Source organism: Nothoprocta perdicaria, unplaced genomic scaffold (assembly GCF_003342845.1).
Source record: "Nothoprocta perdicaria isolate Ctin4 unplaced genomic scaffold, notPer1 scaffold_72, whole genome shotgun sequence".
Classification (NCBI taxonomy): Eukaryota; Metazoa; Chordata; class Aves; order Tinamiformes; family Tinamidae; genus Nothoprocta; species Nothoprocta perdicaria.
Genome location: NW_020455999.1, coordinates 3,184,376 through 3,203,780, shown reverse-complemented (window position 1 = coordinate 3,203,780; position 19,405 = coordinate 3,184,376). Strand labels below are relative to the sequence as shown.

Below are 19,405 nucleotides of genomic sequence, written 5' to 3'. Positions count from 1 at the left end.
GGGGCGACTTTGAGGCTGTAGGTCGGCCTGGACTTCCTTCCCCTGCGCGTTGCCGTCGTCCCCAGGCGACCGGAGTCCTCCCCGAACTTCCTCGCAGGACTTTGGACAACTTTCTGGGACGAGGCGGGCCCAGGGCCGGGGCGTTTTCCGTGGGGCCGGTGGCGAGGAAGGGGCCTCGGGACGCCGCTCGCCGAGGATGGGCTGGAAATATTTTCGAATTAGTTTGTATGCGGAATGGAGAAAACTTGTGAATAAACAGCATGCTTGCCCAGGAGCCCGCCCTTGAAGGTAACTGAAGTTGTCTTTTGGAGTTTCTTTTTTTCTTTTTTGAAAAACTTGTAATTAGCGCCTCATAAGAGTCTTCCATGTGTTTGCAAGTTACTTTATATTGTTGTTATAACTTCTGTATAGAAAAAAAGAGACAGAAGTGGTATGGGTGAATAAATAATCCCTTTGAGTATTTTTGTTCAGGAGAGAGCAGCTGAGTGATTTGTTAGAACATATTGTTCTTTAGAAAGACCCTTAAATAATAGCTGTGTACCAATTATGTAGGGAGAAAGAAAAAAAAAAAGGATTTTCTATCTCTCTTAAGTTCTGGTCTTTTGTAAATTGGAATATTTATGTAATATAGAGTATTTTGAATTTCATTAAGATTGATCCTGCATAGTAATGGGTATCTCGTTCATGTTTTCCTGCTCTTTTATATGAAAAACTACATGGATTTATAAAATTTGGCCCTCTACTTGTTCAGTCAAGTATATTTCTGATCATCTGTGTTTTTCTTTCAGGATGGTTGACTGTCATCTGGAAAAGATCTGAATATTTTCTACCTGAGATCTTTTGCTTTGTAATCAAATGAGTTACCTCTCTGAATGACCTGTCTGTGTATTTGAAATATAGCCTTCACTTAAACAGTTGAATTTAGATCATGCCTAGCAGAATGGGCTCAAAAGTTGATCTGAGCAGAGACTTCATCAGGGTAAAAACACATTATAGTGGGTAAGTCTATATATTCTGTCCCCTGTATTGTGTCATACCTCACTTTGAAGCCTATGAAGCTGGAGTTCATAGGCTCACTTAGAGTAAAAAGGAAGCTGATGGACTTGAATGTGATATCAAGACAAGCATGTAAACTTCTAGGCTGTTAAAATAAGCATCCTGCACCCTGCAGGACCCTGGAAGAGTTTTAAGAGTTGCAGTTTTATTCTTTAGTCTGGGTTGATGTGTTACTCCTGTTTTCTTATAAGTGTTTATGGTGACAAACTGATAGTCATCTGTTAAATCCTAATGCAGTTGTTATGTTTATATAATACAGTATATTACACTTCCTCATATTCACTCATATAAGTAAGCTCTGCCTCTACAGATCACCATTGAAATTAGCAGGTTATTAAGTTATTCTCTAGCTATTAATTTTAGTGATGTCTGTGTTATCCTGTGATGTTCATGCTTATGAACTGCTCTCATTTAGATGAGCAAATCATCCATTAATTTACAAAGCAGGGATTCTGTGATAACTCAATTTGTCTTTGTTTTATTGCTTGAATTCAGGCATCCAGGTGAATAAGGACAGACTGACTTTATCATGTTATATGCTGTACAATTGATTATTTCAATTTCTTCATGAAAATGCTACCTCATCTTCAAAGTTTGAGATGTAGGAAATGGTTAATGTTGGACAAGTTCATTTAGGTACAATAATTAAAAATGCCAGGTGACAGTACAATACATGTTTTGAACTCTCAGTTATAGAAGTAAGCATGAGGAGTTGCAAAACATTATGAATGCGGAGTCTGTTTCTGGGAAGCTTATGGTCTTTGGTATTGCTGTTACTGGGTGGGACAGAGTTCCTAACATACCACCAATAAGTACACAAGTGTTTGCAAAAGAAAATACACTTGTGTGTATGCTCACTTCATCTGGTTTATCTGTGATCATTTGATACTACTTCGTTTAAATATTACATTGATGAAGTGTATTTTTGTGTATTTTGCTTTTTGTTTAATTAGTAAAGAATCTCCCAAGAAACATGCTTTTGCTATGCATAGCTAAAACTGCATGTTAACAAGAAATATGAAAAATTATTAGAAAATTACATCTATGGGACTTTGTGTTAAGGGAATTACATACCTAGATGAAATACGTTATTTTTTAGAACTATGAATGATATGCAACTGTGAACTGATTGGTTAATGTGGCTATAGATATATATATAGATATTTAATATCAAGATTAAATATCGCTAATCTTGAAAGAATATGGATATAATCAAGACAGTAATGATATGAATAAATCTCACTTTCATTTGCATCAGTAATAGGTGCTCTTTGGACAAAATAACTGTGCAAATATGCTAATCTGAAAGTTATTAATTTATGTGTAGGAAAGCACTGTCATCTTTTATCATAAATTTAATAATGCAGATTAATGTTACTTATATAAGAACGGGACTCATCAATGGGAAGAAGTAAACTTAAAAAAGGTACAAATTATAAATACAGTTAATACCTCTAAGTATTCAAATGTATATATATATCTGTTAAATACTGTGAGATGTAATGTTGTTGGCTTCTGGCCCCTTAATTTAGCCAATTCTGTAAGTATGCTTTTGCATCTGAGAGTCTGTAGATGGCAATGCTGAAATATGCTAGCTAAAGCACCTATAAGTTTGATTTTTCTCTTGCAGAGACATACTGATAGCAAACTTGGATGCATCAATGAGCTATGATGAACTTTGTGATGAAGTGCGTGAGATGTGTTCTTTGCAACAGGAACAACCAATTACCCTCAAGTGGATTGATGATGAAGGTATGGTAGATACGTAAAACTTTASTCTTGGTTATTCTTGTACATTTTGGTGCAAAGAGGGCCAAAGAGGGACACTGTGGATATAAGTACAAAAGATTTTGTATTGTAAAGTTATTTTTGATTTGGATATAATGAGGGCTTGATCCTGTTCTAAAAAACAATTTCACTCCTCAATGGTGTACATTGCTATTATATCATTAATATTTTAGTCTTACAAATGTAACTATTTAATAATGACTATGAGAAGTATATATTGAGTTCTTTTTTTGTGTGTGTTAGCTTTGGGCGGTGAGGGTGGTCTCAGGAACTTGAAGTTTCTGTTTGTTTTCTATGCTTTTTTCCTAAAAAGCATTTTTTTGCCAGGTGACCCATGTACCATCTCATCTCAGATGGAACTGGAAGAAGCCTTCCGTTTGTATTGTCATAACAGAGATGAAGGGCTGATTATTCATGGTAAGTATTACACAATTTGAAAACCACATAGTCATTTGGTAATAAGGCTAAAAGGTTAATAAATGTGAAATTTGGAAAAGTATTTACGCACCGAATCAAATACTTTTTACAACACCAAAATTGGATAACAACTAGATGAACTAGTAATTGTTATATTTTGAGTGGAACCAAATCTCAAACAACTTGGTATACTTTGGACTTGAAATTTTAAATTATACGGATTGGTTAATGCTGTAGCAAAGTCTAAGATCTTACCACTAGTAACATTGATTTTTCAGTTACTTGAAGGCCTTGAAAATGTGGCTTCTTATAAATGTATTAAAGAATCAAGGAGATAGTGCTATTGTGATTTTCTGCTTAAAAACTTCTTTTGTTTTTCTGTTTTAGTATTCCCGGGTGTTCCAGAGAAACCTGGTATGCCTTGTCCAGGAGAAGATAGTGAGTACTGCAGTGTTACTGAGTTTAGTTTATATTTTTGTCACATGGAAAAGTACTTTAAAGAATTTCATAAGGTAGCTTTATGTAGATATATTGCTTTACTTACACTTTTCTGAATAGAATAGTAAAATAATGTTCGTTATTTATCAGAGAAATTATGAAATATTAATTGACACTAGTATTTTTAATGTTACGGAGGATTAATACTGACTTCCAGTTGTTCATAGAGTGTAGGATTTTGAATGTGTTTAAATATGGTAAGGTGCTTGCTTTCAGGGTTTTTACTTTGTTTTTTAAACTGAGATAAGTGATACACTGGTGTGAAAGTGAGCTTTCAATAAAGGGTTTATCAATTTGTTGTAACACTTTTTGAAGGAATGGATACATCTCCAAAGAAGGCAGACAATTGATATATCTACTTCGATTTCAATAACCTAAATAATTGCATTGGTATGAAGCTATTAAATAGTTGGATAGTCACATTTCATTATGGAATGAGGTTGTCAGTATAATACTCTGCATCTTTGTAAATGTCGAGGAAAGAAACGGGAATAATTGGTTGATAGTTACCAATAATACTTGACTAGTCACAGTAGTATAAATGAAAGCTAAGTGAAAAATGGAAGTACGCTTTGCTACTTTTTTCTTTAAAAATGATTCTTTTAACCATTTAAAGAAGGAAGGAAGAAATACCATCAGTCTATATGACTGATAAGTCCCAACTAAATCTGTTACTCATAAGAACACAAAGTAACATAAAGGCTAAATACTTGTGGAGAAGAGTAAATTATCTAGAGGGAGGAAAAAAGGGTTTGGGCATATCTGCAAGTCATGTGGCATAGCAAAGATGTGTGCAGTTTAGTATTTCTGATATTTCAGAACAAAAGTGTTCAGTGTTAACCTGCATATGTCTCTGTTGTCCTAGACAATGAGATGAACTACAAGTGCATAAATTAGTATGGTTTGGATGACCTAGTTACTCTGTATGTAGGCTATGCTTTTTTAAATATCTTTATTTGCATCATGCTTTGATCGTTCAAAACAGCCTATGTAGTAGCATATACTCAGTGATTTGCAGTCATGTTTCTCTTTTAATGAATGGATTTAGTGCGTATGGTCTCTTTCAGCTGTAGGACCAGCATGGGGATCTGGTATTGTGACTTGGCTGTAACATTTCCAAATTGTAAAACAAGAGATAATAGTGTATAGGTGTGAATTAGCATAAACAAATGTATTGAGCTCACTGCTTGTTTGCTGTTGCTGTGCTACAGATGTGCTACACTTGGGCTATGTGTGTGTTACTAGTATTAGTGATACAGTGATACAAATACTTGCAGAGAGAAGTAAATGGTTAATCTGCCATTTTTTTTTCTAACATGGGTTTTTTTGGAAGCTGTAAGAGTCTGTAGGAGTCTGAGCGCAGACTCTGCTTCAGAGTTGTAGACGATTTAAAATGGATTTGTCAAAAAACACTTTTGACTTGCCAGATTATTTCGTTTGTAAAGTTTTGCTCAAACTTGATCATGTTATATCATGGATTATAAATTTCTATGTATAGTAACGTGATTTCTTGAATTGCAAGATGACCTGTAGAATGGTAGGTTTTTCTCTCCATTTATTTTCTGAAAAAAAATAATGCTTTTGGAAGGAGAATGCAAGAATATATATGCTGAATATTTTGTGTTCGTGTTGAAACATGATATGATTCCAGTTTTCTTGAACCTTTGCAAAACTGATGTGGCTTTGAGGTTTATTTCAAGAGAAGCTTGAAATAAATAGACGTAATCTGTTAGTGAAATAAACCATGGCACAAAAGTTTCAATGCTGTTTGCATTCCTTTAAAAATAATTGTAAAAATTCTGTATGGAAAATGTTGACAATGCTGAAGAACAGGCATTTAAAAATATTATTTGATGAAGCCATCCTTTTATATTTTTATTATGTTGTCCACAAAGTAGGACTTGCCCAGATTCTCCAGCATCTGAACTTGTATTGTCTCTGTGTTCCTTTTTCTCTAGAATGTTTGCTCCCTCCTTTTTTTTCCTCCTTTTTCCTAGTTTACCCCTAGAACCAAGTCCTGTTTGTGCAGCTCAGAATGGCAGTGCTGCCATGTGAGTGAACAGGCTGCTTTTCAGAAGCATCTTGCACTCAGTATCTAGGAAGAGCTGCAACCTTTTGCAGGTGCATCCAGCATCTGCTGGCCTGGAGCCTCAGATACTGATTGCCTGATAGAGATGGCAGGCTTCTAGGCCAGCCTTGTGTACTTAAAAATAAGAGCTAGTTTACTTAAAAGGAAACTTTTTTGGGGGGAATGAAGGGGTGGAGAATAAATTAACAATGCTATTTTTCAGGTATTTAGATATTTCTCTTCTGTGCCCATAAGTGATACCCTTTCTGATATCCTGATAGAAAGATATGATCTAAGTGGCAATTTTATTACTTATTATTGCAGGCTCAGTTTTTTTATGCTGACAGATCTTGTTTTAATTTAACACTCTTAAAACAGCAGGATGCTGTATAACAAAACACGTAGCTGAACTGTTTCTACTGACTTGTAAAAGTCCCTGCCGGAATTGCCTGTTCTATCAGAAATCCTTGTGTTTTTTTGGTGACATCAGCTCCTTGACATCCATGCCATGTTTTAGTTTGTGCCTCAGCTGCTAGCTACAGCCTCCCAAGGGAGCCAGTACCCACCSGTGCCTGGATACATGAGGCAGAGATGTGAAAGGGAGAGAACAGGATAACCAGTCTTCCATTAAATATTTGCTCTTAATGTTCAAGCTGATCCTGCCTATTGTCTTTGGTGTCTAGTGGTATTCAAACAGCAGCATCAGTGGAATAAAGGGAAAATGTTTCATTTCATACCTACTGCCTTGTAAAGCATAAAGAATTACATGCTGAAGAATTGAAAGAATAAAATCCAGTGAGTAACGCTTGCCTTTTCTATAGCTTTTATGTATCATCATTGCAATTGCTACTCTGAATTGAGGCCATTGATGCAGTGTGTGTGTGTGGTGCAGCAGATAATAGAAGTCAGCATTTCGGTTATCATGTATTTGCTTTGCCTACCATCCTCCCTTGCAGCCATAGATTGTTACAAGTACAGATATTCCTGGTGCCTCTTGTTTGTAAGGTTGTGGCTGAGACACCTCTCTGAAATGCCGTTCAGATTGCGGTGAAAAGACTTTTTTCCTGGGGGATGGATTTGGGGAGAAAAGGACAGAAGAAAAAGGACAGAAGATGCTGCTGCTAGTAGAGGAAATTAATGAAAGAAATGTATCCGAAAAACCCTGACGGTATGTGTTCAGGGCCTGTTCATTTTAAGATTGCTAATTTAAAGATGAATGTTTTAGGAGCATCCTTTTATAAGACATATTTTAATTGAAGTGTATTTAGTGAATTGTTTAATGTGAAATATATATTTTGAATTATGATTTACTTATTTTCTAGTATTAACAGAATGAGTTGCAGATATATTTCTATTTTCTAAATTAGATCAAATTGGTGTTTGTGCTTAATGTTAAATGCTTCTTGGATAGCTAGTGCTAACAAATATTAGAGCTGTTTTTGCTATTTCATGAAGTAAAAGAATGCAGAGGAAGCAACCTTTAAATCATTTTGCTAATAAAATTGATTATTTTTAAAGGTGTAAGTGCTTGGGGCATTAGTATGATAGCAGAATAGTGCTTTTATTGTCTAATTTTGTACCTGTTTTTGCTGGGCATTCTTTTTTTGTAGTGTTTGCATTATATTGTTATGTTTCTCCTTCTTTGTTTATCTGCATAGTGTTTTGGCATTAGATACCTAGACTTCATTTTTTCAATGCCATCTATTTTGAAAATTACATGATAAAGACAAATAAGATATCTTATGAGCCTAATTATTTTTCTGAGGTATTTTTAGATGTGGATATTCATTTTTCTTTGCCTAATATTTTGAAATAGCTCTAAAAGGCTTTTTATGACAGTAGCATGGCCTGTAAATATTTTTCTAGCTCAGAGGGAAGGTTTTTCCCTTCGTTTGTTGCTGTATTGGCAGCAATGATTAGGTTATTCAGAGCACGTGAACCAATTCCATCCCCCAGTGAATAAAGGAACTATTGCGACTGTACCGATTACTCTGAAGACAGAGCTTGGATTGCATTGGGTAATTAGTCTGTTTTGGAACTACTACTAACGCTCTCCCTCTTCTTTAGTAATTGAACTGGCAGAGATGGAAATTGTACTATTTTTGTGTAATAATGTATATTGTTGCTTAGGAATTGAAAATAGCTGTGTCATGGTTTAAGCATATGACATCTCTCTCTTTTTACTGTGTACCACTTGTTTTTTTCCTGTATGTAGCACTTTTTAAAAACACACCTTTTAATTATTAGGTAGTATAGGTCAGTCAGAATACAGTATTATTGATTAGAATTACTTAGTTTTTATTTTTAATTTTAGAATTTATCACTTTTTAAATAGAGCTCCCTTTGGGTAACTGAGAGGTGAAATTGCAAATCACATACCTGATCATGATTTTTGGTATCTTTCCTTACTTTAAGATACTGGATAGTTTAGCAGGTGTTTGTGTACTGGTTCAGAAACTATGAAAAACAAATATACTAGAACAATGTATACCTCAGTTAATTTTTAAAGGTAACATAAGAAATAGCTTTTTTCTCTCTGTTCTCTTAGCTTTTATATGCCTAAGAGTAAAATATAAGTGTGTGTGTGTGACACACTTAAGTCTCCAAATTAAGTGTGTCGTTAAGTGTGACACACTTAAGTCTGCAAATCTGCTTCTTATACAGACATTTGGATTGCTAAATTGGATGACGGGGATGAGGCTTTTTCTTGTTGAAACCAGCAGATGTTTGCAAGACTGTTAAACCTTAGTTAGTCTTCGGTGTTTCAGTAGCTTGAAAGACCCCTCAAATATATAATATTGTAAAAGATACTGTCAAGGTTTATTATTGTATTTGGTTGCATTTGTAGAGTTTTTAAAATCAGCAAACAAGTTATAATTAAAATAATTGAACCACAGATGTAGTCAGAGGCCTGCGGGTTAGCATTTATCTTGGAATTTTGAGTTGCTGTATGAGAAATCAGACTTTGTAGGGGGAAATTAAAGGTGCTGCTGATTTGAAATGGAAAGCACTTCAGAAGTGAAGCCTAGTAGGACTAATGATAGTGAATGAGTAGCCATTGGAGGACTTGCTGTCTGTTCAAGTCTGGGTAGTATATAAATTGTCTGACACTAACAAAAAAGAACTAATCTGAGGCATGATGAAAGGGCTGTTTTTCAGTAGAGGCATCTGAGACTTCTCTAATCATCCCTGTCTGTGCAAGAGTTGCATGTTGAATAGACTGCAGTTCAGCCCTTAAGCCTCTGGGAGAGAGGAATGACTTGGATAGGGAAAAAAAGTGAGGAGAGGATAAGGAGGAGGATCTTCAATATTGACTGGAAAAGCACCTCACTTGGAATTCTAAAGTTTCAGTGCTAATTCTTCAGCATCTGTAATTGCTTAGAGTTGCAGTCTTTATTGCTGTTCCTTATTACTAGCTGAGAATGCGGAAAATATTTAAAGGAAAAGCTTTAAGATGTAGTACAGACCTCTGCTTTTACAGTACTATGCTTACTATTAGTTCAGCTCTTATTATCATCAGCTCTGACATTAATACTGCTTATTAAATACCTCTTCTAACAATTCAGGCTATCATCTGTTGCTTTTTTCAGTAAACCAGGTGCAGATATCCTGGTACAGGGGCAGGTAGAGGACTCCCTGCCCTTTTAGAGTTTCAGTTGTCATGCAAAACCTTGCTTAGCCGTGGAGAATGTAAAGGAAGTTTTCTGGAAATAGTCAGGCAATGATTAAAACTGAAGTTGTAGAACCTAAGCCAATATATCTGAGATGGTTACTGCCTCATTAACTTCAAGGTGCAAATTGTTTTTAACAGCGTTCTCGGCTATTTCAGCACTGCTATAAAATAAGTTAGAATATTGTAATACAGTTTTATAGAGCAGTTCTTATGCTGTACAGGAAGACTGTGGAGAGCATAGTGGAGATGAAAGGAGGTTTTGATGGAGAACGTCAGAAAATGTAAATTTTGTAGTTGTAGCATAATTACCTTATTTTTCTTGATGGAGTGGAAAGCTTCCTTCCAAAAGCTAGAAAACAAATACCATCATTAATTTGAAAGACTTAAGCATGCTTTCTTTAACAAGTGAAATACTAAAGCTTTCTCTTAACAGCACAGATAAAAGGCAGGTACATCAAATTGAATCATGTGAGTCTATATCTGTGACTTATTTTTTGCTTCTCTAAGGATAAAGACGCTCTGGGAGATTGCTTTCTTAGAAAACAGCTTAGTAATTCTCTGCATCATAAAGAAATTAACCAAGTGGGAGGTGTCATTCAATTTGATATTAGAAATAGCTTATTAAATCTAAAACGTAACAGAAAGTCTTGTCTTCTGCAACTCTTCAGACTTCATTAACTTTAGCTACTATTTAGTACTATTTTATATTGTCACAAATATGAAATAATTCTGATGTTAAACTTTTGAATTGTACAAATGTCATCAGAAAAATGATTAAGATTGTCTTAATGATATAGTTGCACATCTTAACAGCAGAGGGACRAATTGCATGGCAGGGGCAGTCAGAGTTATCCAACCCTTCCATAGGGGTGACTGGCTGATTTTTTTTTTTTTAATCTAGGGTGCGTTAAAATACAAGTTAAATGTTTTTATTTCCTTTGCAATCTTAGCTTGAAACTTGGCTTCTCTTTAGAAGATCTTGGATCCCCTTAAGGGAGTTTTCCAGGGAGAATCTTTTCTTTTACTAGGCCAATTTTAAATGAATCCGATCCACATTCTGCCCTATTTCAAGGTGTTACATTATCCTAGTTGAGACGCACTTCCGTTGCTACTTATTCCTTACTGTAAGCACTTGGAAAATGGGGTAGGTCCATGTACATGTGAACATTATGTATGTGACCCTTTGTTCTGTTAACCAAAACAACGCCTTTTGAGGCATTCTCCTCATACAGCCCTGATATTTTGAGTTTTGATAATGATCTGAACAATCTGAAAGTTTGAGAAATGGGCAATTGTAAAACATCAGTAACTTCATGGGGATTACAAAAATGAATGCTAATATTGATAGTCCTGAAAAGTAGCTTTCCTGTGATGAATTTAATCTTCTTGGTATAGTACTGAATAATACTTGTCATTTAAAGGCATCTTATTATCACTGTTTCTTATTTTATGCAGAATCTTCTTCTTACAGGCAGGATATAGGAATTCATCTGGCTTAGGCCAGACCCTGAATCAGTGGCAGTCCTAGTAGGGGTTTCCTCCTCTTCTAATGCTACAATAACTTGAATATTTGCTAGACAGTTGCTTCACAACAGTATGCTATAAAAACCTGATTTGGACTTGATACTTGTTATTAATTAGGGAAGTGACTTGCTTCTTTATTTGCAGACTTTGCCAACACAAGCCGCTCATTAATTTATCAGTCACTTAATATTCCTTGTATCAGCGATAAGCTAGCATTAGAACACAGATGTATTAAATTGCCTCCGTATGGTGCTTTGTCTAAAGAATCAAAAGGACTATTTTGGAAAAAAATCTTTGACTTGTTCCTTCTACCTCCCATCCCCTGAAGTGCCATCCTACAAATGGAAGAATAGTTTTTCAATTAATTTTCTATCAATTCTTGTGTATAATATATTTCAGTTACATCAGCAAGATGTATATTTAATAATGGAGCATGTAGTGTTTCAGAAAGTAATATTGAAGTTTTTGAAACTTCTGAATAAATGGAGCTAAAGACCTTCTTGTAGTACCTACTACTATGCTTTTGGGTTGTTTTCTTCTGTGTAATTCTAACTCTATCTGAAGTTTTTAAGTTCACATGTAGAAGATGCAAATTCTTCATCAGTGATTAATTGGATAATGAGTTAGAAAGTTGCATAGTTTTTGTTTTTTTCAGAATAAAAACTTTTCCTAGACAAAGGGTTGATTTTTTTTTTTTTTTTCCCCCTAGTGGAGTAGGCATGTGTTCAGACACCTGTTATACTGAGTATTTAGATCAGTCTGTGTATATCCATTAAAAATACCATTGGCTATCAGAAATGCCATGTTGCTTAACTTAAAAGATATGATGAGAATTGTATTTTTATTTTTTGAGGTTGTTATCTTGAGAAGGTTAGTTTAAAAAAAAAGTATGTATAAAATAAATGTGGATACTGTGAAAGCATAAAACAGATTTTGAACACTTTGCGAGAATATCTGTTTAAATATGTACTTTCATTAATTTGTATCTGCCCTTCTTTGGATTATAGCTTGGGCTATAGAATTTGTTGTATTTCTTAATCTTTTGACTATACCAGTCAGCATTAGCAAAACTGTCAAACCAACATGTCCTGTGAATAGTTGTTGAACTGTTTTGCACTAAGGAAAGTGGATTTGTTTACTGTAAAGGAAGCTTGTATTTTGCAGATTTGGAAGAGTTATTTTATTCAAGTATATTGAGACATCCTCTAATAACTCATGTCTGCCACCTCTGTGGCAGACATAATTCAAGATACTATCTTGAATTATGGAATTTTTCTGCTTGTAGTAGATTTTATTAAAAGACAGCATGAAGACTCAATGTACTGACTCTATAGGCTATTATAACACCAATAAAAACACTTCAAGATATCTTTCCAGAAGATATTCAAGGGGATTACATCATGTTTGTGGTCTGATGTTATTAATAGTTTGTAGTCTGTTTCATGTTAAAATTGCTGCTGTTTAAAATATACTTCATAGCTTTGCTATAGTAAGCTTTGAGAACTTGAAATTAAATTTGTGAATATGTTAACTGGTTCCAATTATAACTATTATTTTTTAAAACCATGTTAAATCTTAGTGGTTTTTTTGGGGAGGGGGAGAGATTTTTGTTTTAGGGGAATTTTGTCGTTGAAAGTGGGGGTTTCCCACCACTTCACCCAGTACCACTGGCAGTGTCAGCTGTGGGAAGCACATGACTGTTTGTGGCCAGCGATGTCAGTGTCCTTTGCAGCTGCGTGTGACTCGGGACTGTACCAGGGTTGCATAAGATCCTTTCCAGTTCTTTGTGCTGAATATCAAATACTTAATTAGTCTCATAAACCAAGGTTGGATGTGTGTTTGTGCAAAGTAACAGCAGAAGTAAAATCAAAATAGAGGCTAGGTACTGTCTTGTATGGCCTCTTGAAATCTATCTTYAATTGCATGAAAATTACTGCTTAATGCCATGTCTTAATTGCAGAAACACATTTGAACTATTTCTATGGAATACTTTAGTGATGTTTTCTAGACCACATGAAAATCAGGTCAAATAATGCAACTTTTGATTGTAACACTTCTAGCAGATTTTTAGAGCATGTATTTTGACTGCATATTTAAAACATTGTTAGCACCTAACATCCTTTACTTAATATATGTTAGTTTGATATACTGAGTTGCGCTTTGTGATTTTGCTAAGAGGAAGCTGTTTCTTTAACTGTTGGCTGTGTCTCTCACCTGAGCTTGAACCAGCAAACAGCCAGGAAACTGTAACAAGATTATGATCATGTGAGAAGGACAGGGACAGAAGAGAGGGAGAGGCAGCGGTAAAAGCACATCCTCTCTCATTTAAGGCTGTCCTTTAAAAAAAAAAAAAAAAAAAAAGAGGGGGAGATGGGGTGGATAAAATAACTCTGCTGGGACTTCAGCTCTGCATTGATATCTAGAAAAATGAGATTGTTTTAAGCCACAGCTTGCTTTGACATAGTGTGTCTGCCTTTGCTGTGCTACCATGCTACTGTTTTACACCTTTTTAATTTCTTTCTTAGAATCGATCTACCGCCGTGGAGCCAGAAGATGGAGGAAGCTGTACCGAGTCAATGGGCATTTGTTTCAGGCCAAACGTTTTAACAGAGTAAGTACTGTTGCATGAAATGTTGCGTTTTAGTAATGTTCTGCAGATTTTGATTTCAGAGTCCGTGCTTTTTTGTATATGCAAAGGGTGAAAAGCAAGATGCTTATTCATGTGACTTTTCAGTCTGTGCAGTCTTACTCAGTACAGAAGAATCAGAAAAACTTGCAAGTCTTTGATGCTGGTGTAGAGTTAACAATATGATTGGATGAATTTCTTTATGTTTATGTTTTCATGAATATTTAAAAAAACACATACTGTTTTGCATGCAGTAAAAAGAACATATAGTTCTGATACTAATTAATGGAATATATGGACTTTTTTGCTTGGGATTAATAATATTTTTATGAAAGATACTTTTTATATATTTGTTTTATAAAATTCCTACTAATGGCCTGTGACTCTTAAAGTGCATGTAGGTAAAGATTATTCTTAGTAGAGGCTTGAAACATTTCCTACTAGAGTTCTCCAAAATTGTCTTTTGGGATTCTTTTTATGCGTATTAATGTGGTCCAAATTCCTTTGTTTTTGTTTATGTATTGTCTGTATATCTTGTCATGCAAATATGAGGCTGTGATGAATTTTTCATACTAGAAATTTTATTTTCTTAACATTCTGTTAAATAAGGAGTGCATTTGGCTAAATTCTAAGCATGGAATATGACCTTCATTTATTAAAAAGATATTTTGAAAGAAGGCATGGTAGATTTTGTTACTGAATATTTAATAGGAGGTGGATAGGATAGGTTCTTTCCAGATAAATATCAGCCTATAGAAGTGAAGAAGTGATTGAAACTGATAATGTGCATTCTGGCTTTTAGAGAGCATACTGTGGCCAGTGCAGTGAAAGGATATGGGGTCTTGGAAGGCAAGGCTACAAGTGTATCAACTGCAAATTGTTGGTCCATAAACGTTGTCATATACTTGTACCACTGACCTGCAGAAGGCATATGGTAAGTCTGCATTCCGTATAAGGCTGATATTTTACTATGTGCTGTTTTGCAATTTCTAGCTATGGATCTCAAGTAATAAGCACTCTGTAATTATTGTGGATCATAACATTGGAAGCAGTTGCTGGTTTAGTTTCAGTTTCCAAAGTCTCTGTGGACAGGTCTTTGTTTTCTCACTTTAATGATTTAAAGTTTGATGTGATTTAAATGCTAGCAAGGTTGAGTTTGAATTTTCCAGAAGAAATAATGCATTTGAAACAGAGGTAAAGAATTGATGGAGAACCTTAATATTTATTCCTTTGTTCTTAAAACATTTCTACAATATAAAGGCACTGGTGTGTTTCGCACCACTGGTTGCAAAAAGGCTTTTGTTGCTTTCATGTTTTTGTGCATCTCAGTTTCTCCATCACTATCCTCTTCTCCATCATTTCCCTCATATTCCAGCAGCAACTCTAATATCTTTCCTAGGCTTTAAGCTTTAACCTCCTTTTTTAGCCCTTCCCCACACTTGCCACAGACTATAATCAGTGTAACTTATGTATTTTGCAAGGATTCAACCATGCCTTCCCAGGAGCCTCAGTTAGATGATAAAAATGATGAAGCTGACGTTCCCTTAGAAGAGACTGATGGAAGTGAGTATTTTTCCTGTTAGGATACAGTTTGCATGTTATGTTGTTTGAATAAGAGTATTTGTGTACGAGCATGGTGCTAGGTCCAAAAATCTGTGAAAATGTAAGTTTATATAAAATGTTATGCTTGTGAAGTTGGTAGTAATTTTTCCTGCAACTCCCTTGGATAACTAAATTCAGAGGATGTGGTCTTTAACCTTGAGATTTGGTTTTACAATTGCCTTTGTGTTCTGCATGGTAAGAGTTAAACTCCCAGCTGGGTTGCAGCAGTAAGGCTGTCTTTATATTAACAAGTAGTGTAGTGTGATGTATTGGGTCTGTAGAGCAAAACAGTTTGAAGAGGTGAGGCGTTTTTTATTTTTATCTACATTTTTTGGCAGTTTGCTTTGGACTAGCTCTAATTTAGTTGCATAGACTGAATATCCATTAAGGACAGTAAGTTTGTGTCTGAAGTACGTCATTTTGTTCAGGTTCATCCTAAATTTGTATGTGCAGAAACTGTTCATAATATGAATTTAAATCATGCAGCAAGTGGCAATAACAGGAGATTTTTCTCTTTAAAGAAAGAAATTGCAAACTCTATGCCAATGCAAACTCTAATGCCAATGTAAGAACACCTCAAAACTTGTGTTTATATTTCTTAATTTTGTGGATTTGAGTTTTTTTTTCCTGCATCAGTATCTTAGTTCTGGCTGCAGTGCTCTTAGGAGCTGTTGTTAGGATTAGAAGACTGAAGTAGAAAACTTGACCAGTAAAGCAAACTTAAACCTAAGCTAATTTTTTTTTTTTGAGATTTTTAGCAATCATGCTACTTTGGTTTCTTTTCTTTAATTTGCAGTTCCTTACTTGCCTTCAAACCGGAAACATGACAGCATTAAAGATGACTCTGAGGTATGTTTTTAAAATTGGATTGTAGTCTATAATTGCACATACTCTTAAATGTAAGATTTTTTTATAAATAGCTAATTATTTGCCCTGTATTTTTCTGTTATCATATAAGCAAGAAGTCTGTCTTTCCCTCCTGACAACTGGTATTTTTGCAACATTTTGACTGGGTTTTCAGATTTCTTCTGTACATGGCTCTTACTCTCCCAATCATGATGCAAGAAAAATGCCCTTTTTCTTATTCATATTAGACAACAGTGATTTTTTTATCAGGGGATTTGAGTTTGTTGCCCCTTGCAACATACTGTGGCTTTTGTCCTGTCTGCCCTTTCTAAAGGAGCTATACCTCTCATCCTCAAGCTAATATTGCAGAATTGGATGAATTTGATAATACATTAACTGTCCAGTTCTTTGAAATGCTTCACATAAACAACACTCTATTAATTATAGAGAGATCATGTGGAAATAAAAATAAAATAGCATATACTTGTGTTGTGATTTTGGCCTTTTGGAGCATATCTGGTGTATTAAGAATGTTTTTCCCTTAAAGCATTTTGAAAAATCCCAGCATACTTTAAATAGTCCCATATGGCTCAAAGAGCTTTTTTTTAAATGCTTCTGGCATATTTAAAGTAAGTACAATGCACTTGAAGCCCTAGGAGGCTGCTTTCCTGCTTTCAACAAGCCTGCACCTTCTTTTTTCTACCTCTACTACAGTCCATGTCAGTATCACTCATTCACACTTCAGTAGTTACTGCTCTTGGGCAAGTAACTGCTTTATTTTCAGGCATGTGTCTTGAGCTTTTTTTTTTTCCTCGAATTCAGAGACAGAAAGGTATAAATTTGAAACACAGAATTTTAGTTCTCTGGAATTACTGACTTATAATGCTCAGATGAATAGTGTTCTCATTTAAATTTTGGGTGCTGATATTGTTTAGCCATTCTGAATTTTTTCCTCTCTTTTGGATTTAGTAAAATAATTGAAGGTATCCTGTAGAGAGCACATTGCACTCTGGGAGCTTTGCTGGCTAGATCTTTAAGCTTAGAGCAATCTCTTCTAATAGCAGTCAATCCTAGATCAAGATTCTTTATATAAACACTTTCCATAGTTCAGCAGAATGTTGATCTGACCACAAGTACAGTAGTGTGAGGTCAGATAAAAATAGACCATCAAAGTATGTCAAAGCATTGTATACATTGGTAACGCCTGGGTTGTCAAAGTGCATGTTGTACTTGGTCTAGTTCAACTGCTCAATCGTCAGTCTTAAATTCTTAAATCTTAAATTCTGACAAACCTAGACATAGGTTCTTGTTCCAGGTAGTAGATAAAAATTATCTTGGAAAATAAATAATAAGGTTGTGTTCTCCATAGTGGAGTGTTTTCTGCCAATTCTTACTCTTGAGAAACCAGCATCTTCTGCATATTCCCAGAAGCTGTTAGAAATCTTAATTTTCATTAAAAATCTAGTGAATTTGATATGGATAGGAGTTGCTTAGACTCAAATCAAGGCAGCTATATTCATCAGGAATTTGTTTGCATGTGTCTTTAACTCTTAAGTTCTGCAGCATCAGTCAGAATATAAAAGACAGAATTTGCACGGAGTGAATGGCTTTTCTGTGTGGTTTACAGTTTGAAAATTTGAATAAAAATTGATTTCTTTAGCCAGTGCCTTTCCCTTTCTAGTAGGGAATATTTAATCATTCATTAAATTACTGCCATGACAACATAGCATTTCCTAATAAAAGCATGAATAATATTGATAAGAATTTTAAACTGTTAGTTTTGCTGTTCGTGTCTGTATGCCAGTAACAGTGGTGTGAAACCTCAGTAAATCTGGTCCGGTGATTAAAGTCTCTTTGCTGTAATAGTTACTTGTTATGAAAATGTTTTTGTCGGTAGCCATCTTGTTTGTTTCTTTTTTATACAGGATATCAAACCAGTCATTGATGGAATGGATGGAATTAAGATTTCTCAGGGGCTTGGACTGCAGGACTTTGACTTAATCAGAGTTATTGGACGTGGAAGCTATGCCAAAGTTCTTTTAGTTCGATTAAAAAAGAATGATCAAATTTATGCCATGAAAGTAGTGAAAAAGGAATTGGTTCATGATGATGAGGTAAAGTCTCTGTTAATTGTAATCCATTCCATGTCATAAAAACTTGGTACAATTTAACAAAACTCATTCAAGTAAGAGAGCAGATGAAATTTAGACAGTGTTTCTCTAATAGTTTTACTGCTTTGGGAACCAATTAGTGTGAAGAGTAGTAGTACCGAGATTAAATCTGATAAATGTCCATTACTTTAATAACCTATAACTATTAATAAAGATTTCTTGAGAGGACTAGGTTGGTTCATTACTCTTGTGAAAATAATAGAAAATAAATCACAGCAAATAAGGAAGTCAGATTGGGCCATCAGCAATGGCACTGGACTGAAACATGCAATGCTTGGTATTGGAATGGACTAGGGTAGCTAGAGTCATTTGTATCAAAACAGCCCTGGCAGCAGCTGTCTTGAAGACTGGACAGAACGAAGAAAAAAATACTAATGTTTTTAGGCCACCAGCTTCATTGGAATGGTGGTCTCTGCCATACTGGTTGGGGAGTGGTAGAGGATTATGTGAAATATGACAACTTAAAATACTTGATACAGACAGAAGTTTGTGTTGCCCTTGTGGGTGAAATTCTATGCTCTAATAATCAAAACAAAGAATAGATTTGATCTAGTTAGGAAATCCTTGTGCAACTGCTCTTAGAATATAGTTTTTTCCAAAGAAATGAGACTTTTAACCAGGCAATGTTATATTACTGTTATCGTCTTAGGAAAACTGGGTTGCAGAAAGTGAAGTGTTGTTAGTGTAAAGGGGTAGAATGAAGTGCTGCTCATGTTGATGGCTTTATTGAGGTTCTCTAGCAGCCATCTGTGTCATTATTCCAGAAACTAAGATTTAGAGAGTAAGGTCACCAAGTTTTTCTAAAACAGTTTTCCCTAAGAATCGAAATGGATGAAAGAAGTCATCTGATTTTCAATAGCAGTTTTCATATGCAGTGACATGGAAGGAATTAGCTAGTGTTTTTATTCCATGTAAGTTAAGCTATATAATGGAATGGTGGAAATTGATAGGAAATTTATTGAGTTCTGTGAACGCATGAGATATTGCAGGTGATGGAGATTTCACCTCATAAGTCCTTATCTGCTGTGTAGTTATTGTTAAAGCAATATAATTAAGTCTGCCCGTGATTTATCTATGATGGGTAATATCAAAGACTAATGCTTTCCCAAAAAGACTGAAGCAAGTAAAATATCCCA

At 35.0% G+C, this 19,405-nt stretch overlaps 1 protein-coding gene across 4 annotated transcripts in view; it reads left to right on the top strand.

Annotated features, from left to right (window-relative positions):
• The window catches only part of PRKCZ (protein kinase C zeta), a 32,392-nt gene continuing 12,987 nt past the window's right edge, over positions 1-19,405 (top strand). The window contains exons 1-10 of one of the 4 annotated variants that reach the window (XM_026051150.1): positions 1-288; positions 789-999; positions 2,687-2,808; positions 3,172-3,261; positions 3,649-3,699; positions 13,550-13,635; positions 14,453-14,584; positions 15,132-15,213; positions 16,049-16,101; positions 18,024-18,212. In XM_026051150.1, coding sequence (XP_025906935.1) covers positions 929-999; positions 2,687-2,808; positions 3,172-3,261; positions 3,649-3,699; positions 13,550-13,635; positions 14,453-14,584; positions 15,132-15,213; positions 16,049-16,101; positions 18,024-18,212 — 876 coding nt within the window. In that variant the 5' untranslated portion in view covers positions 1-288; positions 789-928. Of the gene's footprint in view, positions 289-788; positions 1,000-2,686; positions 2,809-3,171; positions 3,262-3,648; positions 3,700-6,391; positions 6,623-6,964; positions 6,996-13,549; positions 13,636-14,452; positions 14,585-15,131; positions 15,214-16,048; positions 16,102-18,023; positions 18,213-19,405 lie in introns of those variants that run through there. The other 3 variants (XM_026051149.1, XM_026051153.1, XM_026051152.1) reach the window with 3 other exon arrangements.